This window comes from Chelonoidis abingdonii, chromosome 2 (genome assembly GCF_003597395.2).
Source record: "Chelonoidis abingdonii isolate Lonesome George chromosome 2, CheloAbing_2.0, whole genome shotgun sequence".
Classification (NCBI taxonomy): domain Eukaryota; kingdom Metazoa; phylum Chordata; order Testudines; family Testudinidae; genus Chelonoidis; species Chelonoidis abingdonii.
In genome coordinates this window covers 211,409,297-211,417,020 of record NC_133770.1, presented here as the reverse complement: position 1 = coordinate 211,417,020, position 7,724 = coordinate 211,409,297, and the positions used below count along the sequence as shown (strand labels likewise).

The window sequence follows — 7,724 nt, the reverse complement described above, 5'->3', positions numbered from 1 at the left end:
CCCTGGGCTGGAACCCGGAGTAGAGGGTGGCCCCGGGTTCCCCCCAAACCTCCCAACTCCTGATCAGACACAGGAGGAGCTGACCCAAACTGTGGGTTCCACAAGAGGGGAAGATCACTGAGGTGAACAAATCTGCCAATAAGCACAGGACCCACCAAGGTAGAGGAGGAACTTTGTCACAATACGAAAAATACAAAAGAGCTAAAGAAGAGAAAAGAGATTTCCAGTATGTCATAATCATTTTGATTTCCTGTAAGCTTTCTTTTCTAATGGTACTTGGCATATTTGACTAAACATATACTAGTTAAATAGCTATTTAAAGCAGAATGTTGTAAACATTGCAAGCACATAGTGGTTGAAAATTGGCTTTTGTACATAGATTTTACCATATTTGATTCACATGAACTATACATTTAGTAAATAAAAATTCTCTCCGGTGTAAAATGTAATCACCACACTATAGTTAGTATTTTATTAGATTTTGTTTTCTTTCATGAAAGATTATTTTTATCAGGATCTTTGCATAAGAAATGTGTTTGCTTGTGGAAGGCTGCAGGTAGCTAAGTTTTGGGTTTTAATTTTTCTGTGCTTTCTAATTCTGAGCCACTTTTTCTATTTTCAGTTGTAAGGATGCAGTAGCGCAGATTTTACTTAGTCAATTCCTATTGACTTCAGTAGGAGACTTGTTTGGGTTAGGGCTGAATGAGAAGAATAGAATGGTGCCTTTATTGGGTAAAATGGTAATAGACCCTATGTTCTCATAAAATCAGATTGTGACCAAGCAGTCTGTGTATGTTCAAAGAAGGAGGGAAGGTCTAGCAGTTTAATCCATCTTGCAAACTGCACACAGGCTGGTCATGAGGCTCACCTGAGTCCATGGAGCTAGGACCTCATGGGGGAGAGTATGAAGGAGGTGAGATTGACTCGAGGTGACTGCACTTTTCACCCCATAAGTACTATAGCAGCAACAATATTTCCTCTTCCTCCCCCTATATACCCATCCACTCTTCATGTTAGGGAGCATCAGGAGTCAATTTGCTTCCAGGAGTCACATACTGCCCCACAGAATAAGCTAGTGCCTTTAAGGCACGATGGACCTTAGAAATCTATACTCTGCGATACATTTTTATGGAGAGCTAGATTTAGGACTAGGCACAAGAGTGAAATTAAAATAAAAGAAGGATAAAAAAATCAATCCACAATCGAACGACAGCTGGGTTCAGTAAATCACTTAACAAAGTTAGTCTGAAACTATCCTGAAAATAAATTATGTCATATCATCTTGAAACTGAGAAATACTATATTACAGAAGTGCAATCTGATACACAAGCAATCCTACAGTGACATTAAAGAGGAATTGGCCAGTAACCAGCACTGAAGGATTTAAGCCTGATGTGACCAAGAGAACAGGTTATTCAGGGAATGTCTCCCCAAAGAGGAGAGATTTTTTCTAAAGATCCCTGCACCCTGTGAAACCAAAATTGTAGATAAAAACAAAGTTCTGTGCATTAGTATCATTACATTTCTTTCTTCCTATTTGCCCAGATTAGTCCACTATAATTACAGGTCCACGACATGTAAGGAAGAAAATACTCATTAAGCTTAGGACATTTCTGGTGAAAGGCCATTTAATTTAGAAGAAGAAACGAATGCCATGTATCAGAGCAGCATCTGGGATTCTCAGCACTTACTGCAGCAAGGAACCTTGCCATCTACAAAAGAAGTCTCTGCATCATTTCTCAGTATAACCTTTCCCCTTAAATGTAATCCTATAGTTTGTCTTTATGGCCCTGTAGTAGTTGAAGATGAAAGCAGAGATAAAGTTCCAGATGCACAGCTACAGGATAACTCAAGAGGGTGGGTGAAAAAGTGACCATATTACCTTCCTGATCCTGTGGTAACTATATGCCATTCATTCCCAAGCAGCATTTCCCTAAATCAACAGAAAGGTGTGGGGGGTGGGGGGTTGATAGAGGAGCTCTATGCCCTGGTTTCACTGTTGGTGTAGTTGCAAAGTAGCCTCACGATGCATTTCAGAGTGCTTTCTAGCACAAATCTAATGTTAATTCTGACTTTTAAAATATTAATTATTATATTCTTAGAAGTCTCCAAGGTCAAGTTACAGTTACAAGCTTTGCATCTGTTGATCATGTTGTTACCTGATGCCAACAGGGATACAGCCAAGGTAAGTGCTTTATTTCATGATTCCTGCATCTGTATTCTTTGACTTTTGAATGAGAGTCAGGGTTTGTTTGTAACAGCAATCCCTAGTAACAGTAACCCCCTCTCCCCCCGCAAAAATATTCATGTTGGTTCGTTATCATCACTCTGAAAAGTTCTCTAGTTCTCTGCAGAACAGCTAATGGAATGTGATATTTACTAGGAATAATATTGGTTATGGATGTAGCCCCTTGCTTAATAGTGAAGGATTCACAAACATATTTTTTTAAATGTATTAATTATTGGCAGGTATTTGCCAGAGCGTTTGGATCAATAACATTCAAACTACGGGCTTTTGCAGAGTGTTCTCTTTGACAGTTCGCTAATTATGTATGTTATGTATCCATTTATTTCCAGTTTTATTTCATGTTGACATCTTTGTGCACATTTCAGTGTGTGGATTTCTTTTATGATAGTTTATAATCATGTGTTCCTAATACTACATATTAGTAAGGCTCCATGGCCAGCTGAGTAGGGCTCCATTCTTGGAACTGTCCTTGTCCTACTGGGTGACCTCAGACAGGGCCGATGCAAGGATGTTTCGCGCCCTAGGCGAAACTTCCACCTTGCGCCCTCCCCCCCCTCGCGCCCCCGCCCTGAGGCACCCACCTTCTGTGGCANGACCCACACGGCAGTCCCCCCCCCGCCCTGAGTTGCGCCCCCTGCAGCATCTCCCCACCCTCCACCCTGAGGCACCCCCTCCACCCCAGATCACCTCTGCTCCGTGCACGAGTACGAGCAACCCGAGCACACTGTCGCTGCTTCACTTCTCCCACCTCCCAGGCTTGCAGCGCCTAAGTTGATTGAAGAAGATCCGGCCACCGTGGTCGCTGCCACAAAAAATGGAGCCCCCCCAAATGCCAGCACCCTAGGCAACCGCCTAGATCGCCTAAATGATTGCACCGGCCCTGACCTCAGACAAGACATTTCATCTCCCCATCCCTCTGTTTCTTTGTCAGCAAAATGGGGATCATGATACTGACCTTCTTTGCAAAGCACTTTAATATCTACTGATATAAGAAATAAGTAGTGTTAATAGTTGTATTTGGCCAAAATCCATATCTCTGAGCAGTGTTTCAAAGGGCAGTCTAAGGGTCAATAGTGCTAATAATTACCGATGATAAGTTATTAAATGAAATAGAATTAGAAATACTAAAGGTAAAAAAATGAATGCTCCTGTCCTTACCCACCTGTAACGAAGCATTGTTTTAATTTACAAATCTCTTCAACACAATTTCTGTGGGGTCATTTCTGAGTTTCTAAAAATGTGTTTATCATACACAGGCAGTGGTTTAAATAACGTTCTAAAATAACAAACTGGCAGAATGAATCCCCCAAAGAACTCCCCAATAACAACAACAAAACCTCAGCCTACTCACGTGCACTCATTCAAGTGAAAGCCTAAAAAAACTGATGATTCTTGCACTGTGCCCAAAAGGGCAACAAACTGCCCTTCATACTGGCACTGACACGCAGCAGTGATTTCTAGAGTTGAAGCCTACTGCTGAGAACTCTTTACTTCATCATCCCATCAGTGTAGGGTTGGTCCTTAAGGAGAGAGATGGTCATTAAGGTAATCAAGACTCAAACAATGTAGGACATATAGATCAATATCAACATCTTGAATTGTATGTGGAGATCAGATAGTAGATAGCAGAGCAGAGATGCAATATGCTCTCCAGGAAGCACTGCTAAATAAGGGCCTAATCCTGAGCCCACTGAAGTCCATAGAAAGCCTCCAAGTGACTTTAATGAGCCTTTAATGACTTTAGATGAGATCTATTCATGATATATACTTGATGTAGGAGATATTGCTGAGTGGTCTTCAGGGACTGACCCAGGTAGAGCATAGTGTAGTAGTCTAATCTGGAGGACACAAAGGCATAGATAGCTTTCCCAAGTACCACATCCAAGGAGAGAGATTGCAGCTTTCTAGCCAGGTGCACTGTAGATTTGAAAATGTTGTACTCATGTTGTATTTCATGATGTATTGTATTGAGTATGAGTGGCGCTGCTTTTCCCAGGCCTTTCTGCAGTTCCTGAAGAAGATAGTTGCTAATGAAGGGAAAAACAAAATGAACTTATGGAATGTTTCCATGATTGTTGCACCAAACGTCTTCATCTACAAAGGCAAACATGCAAACCAAGAAGAGATGCAAGCAGCAGCCACTACAGCACACATAGTGAGACTTTTAATTAAATACCAGGACATCCTGTGGACAGTGAGTAATGCTGACTACAGTATATGTGCTTTGGTTCCCATATTTGTTTTTCTAGGTTTCAGAGCTGAATACAGCAGCCACACAGAGACAAGGAAACATGCAGCAATTTCTACCTGGAACACACAACTGACAATGGTGAAATTAATCTCTGTACAATGCTTTGGTCCATTAGCCTTGTCTTCGCCTGCTATGCAAGCTCGAACTTTGCCCAAAGGGAGAGCATTAATATACTGTGTGATTAGATTAATGTAAGCACCAGCTAGCTTTAAGTCAGTCCAAAATTCTGTTTGTAAGCCATTTTCAGAAATGGTTGTTTCATGTCTTCAAACTTGGTAGTTCTTTTACTTACATCCATACATGTGCAGTGTGACATTGTGCTTTTACTTCTGCATAGCAAGTGTGAGACTCTTCACTTTTATTATCAGAGGGGTAGCCGTGTTTGTCTGGATCTGTGAAAGCAACAGAGTCCTGCGGCACCTTATAGACTAACAGACGTATTGGAGCATGAGCTTTCGTGGATGAATACCCACTTTGTTGGATGCAACAGAAAAGAGCAAACTAACAAATCACTCCTCTCTGGCATTGGATTAGGCAAGTGGCACGCTCTCACTTTTGTCCTTCTATTAAACTGTTTATTTTCTACCTCATCTTCCACCCACCCCTTCCCCATCTGACTATTATATCCTGTCTGGCAGAGACTGAGAATTATCTGGGGCAGGGATTGTCTTTGCTCTTTTGCATCCGATGAAGTGGGTATTCACCCACGAAAGCTCATGCTCCAATATGTCTGTTAGTCTATAAGGTGCCACAGGACTCTTTGCTGCTTTCACTTTTATTGTATTACTTAAGGGAGGAAGTGAAAATAGAGGTCAGCTTTACTCGTTGGCTTGTCATTCTTTTATTAATCTTTGGTAGGACTGGATGGAGTTGTTCATTTCAAGGCTACTCACTCAAAGCCAGTTCATGTCAATATTGATCAGAAGTCACAACCCTCTGCCCCTAGCCCTGAGCTTTTGGTGGCCTATGTGAATGTGCTAGCGGTCTCACTTCCTTTTCTAGGAGACAAAGGATGGCCCAGTAGTTAAGGCACTAGTGTTGGACCCAGAAAGTCCCTGCTGTGCCATAGCCTGCTTGTCTGACCATGGGAAAACATTTAGTCTGTGTACCTCAGTTCCCCATTTGTAAAACAAGGATAATAATACTTCTGCTCCTCACAGGATTTTGTGAGGATGGCATTACAGATTTGAGGTGCTCAGAAACTATGGTAATGGAGGACATGCAAGTCCCCAAGACAGATCTAAAAGATACTATTACAATTGGCATTGGTAAGCATCCTTATTGTCAGCTTCAGCAGAGAGGTCATAGATTGAATGGGCATGGAAAATGAACTATCGTTTCATCCCTAGTGGTGGCTGTGTGATATTGGGGAAATTTGCCCCTGCTGTACTTCTGGGAATAAACAGGACTAATTTTTTTTTTTTTTGGTGGGGGAGAGGCTTTTTACCCCATCCTTTTGCATACACTCTGCCTTGGCTTCCTGTCTGTAGGTCCCGTCCTTCCTGATTTCTCAAGTGCGAAAGATGAATGAGGCTACAATGAACAACACCAAGAGACAGATGATGTTTGACAAGGGTGTGAGAAGATTGCTGAGGAGAAAGACCATGGAACGAGAGAGACCTGAAAGATCAGAGGTGCATTAAGACATAACATATTTTTAAATGGCATCTTTGAGTTCCATCATGTCTACTAGTCTTTTCAATCCCCCTGGTGCTTTCTCCCATGCATGAGAAAAATCTCCTGTCAAATTTCATAAAGCTGCTACCTCATCCAATTTAAATCCTTCCTTGAAATCTACCTCTGTTGCAAAACTAACAAATCACTCCCCTCTGGCATTGGATTAGGCAAGTGGCATGCTCTCACTTTTGTCCTTCTGTTAAACTGTTTATTTTCTACCCTCATCTTCCACCCACCCCTTCCCCATCTGACTATTACATCCTGTCTGGCAGAAACTGAGAGTTCTCTGGGGCAGGGACTGTCTTTGCTCTTTTCTGTACAGTGCCTAGTACAACAGGACACTTACAGTGGAGTTCCTAGGCCCTACTATAATACAGATAAATAATAACAATAATAATGTGTTTCTGGGGGGTTTGTGAGGCAAATAAGTTTTACCAGCGAGGAGCAATGTGAGTTAAGATGTTAGAAATAGTAGGCTTTATATTTACAGAAAAATGTTTTCATTTAAAATAAAAACACTCTTGATTTGGAAACTTAACTTTCAAATCTGACAAGCCTGAAGCAAATTGGATTGTCATGTGCGAGAAGCTGTTTTGGGACTTATGCTCTCTGGGCTTGATATGTTGCGAAGAAAAATAACAGAAGTTCTGCATAGAACTGGTTGGGAATTATTCAACAAAATGTTTTTTTTCTTGTAAAATGCCATTTTCTCTGGAAGGCCTCAGGTCCAGGATTGAATTTCTGGTCAAAACGAGAGAGAGAAACCACCTCACTCCAGAATAACCTGGTGGTTAGGACATTCACTTAAGATGTGGGTGGTCCAGGTTCAAGTCACTGCTCCAAATAAGGACAGCTTCAATAGGCAAGTGTGGGAGAGACAGACACTGGGTCTATATCCTAGTGGTTAGAGCACTCATTACAAATATAGAGGAGCAGGGCATGCACTTGAACTGCATCTCCTATATTCCAGGTGAGTGCCCTAGTCATAGGACTATTGGGTCTCTCTCTCTCTCATGTTTTTTCATGACAAATCTCAGAAGGTCTCTTTTTTTTGTTCTGATATGGAATGAAAGCAAATTCCAAAACCCTAGAATCTTTCATGAAGTTGAATTCTTGTTTTCTGACTAGAATTAGTTCTGTGCTTGAGTTCTGCAAGGGAAGATATTAACTGAATTGGTCTAAAGTACCCCCTTTTGGCCAGTCTCTCCAGTAGTGTTTTACAGGATGTGTTCTGAAAGAGAACGTGGGCTGCTCTTCGCAACAGAATGCTGAGTGTTCTGATGAGAGTCAGCAAAGTCATGGAATTACAGTAGATTAAGTTGTGGGCCCTGCTTTAGAATAAATCAGCTTTACCTGGATCTGGGCTGGGCAGCCATGTAACCATGCATTTGTCTGGTTGGCTATGGTTCCACTGCTTGGTGACAAACCATTGAGCAAAGTAATCATGCTCACCTGGCTCTTTGCAGGCAGCAACATGTTGCTGTTCCAACTACATGGCTGGGGATTCTTTGGGCCTCCTCCTTTGCTATTTAGAAGATGAGCGAATGA

The 7,724-nt window shown here is 41.7% G+C and overlaps 1 protein-coding gene across 2 annotated transcripts in view; it reads left to right on the top strand.

Annotated features, from left to right (window-relative positions):
* The window catches only part of ARHGAP28 (Rho GTPase activating protein 28), a 109,047-nt gene that overhangs the window by 90,951 nt on the left and 10,372 nt on the right, over nt 1-7,724 (top strand). For both annotated transcript variants that reach the window (XM_032805219.2, XM_032805229.2), the window contains exons 10-12: nt 2,103-2,185; nt 4,245-4,442; nt 5,990-6,133. In XM_032805219.2, the coding sequence (XP_032661110.1) occupies nt 2,103-2,185; nt 4,245-4,442; nt 5,990-6,133 (425 nt within the window). The remainder of the gene's footprint in view (nt 1-2,102; nt 2,186-4,244; nt 4,443-5,989; nt 6,134-7,724) is intronic.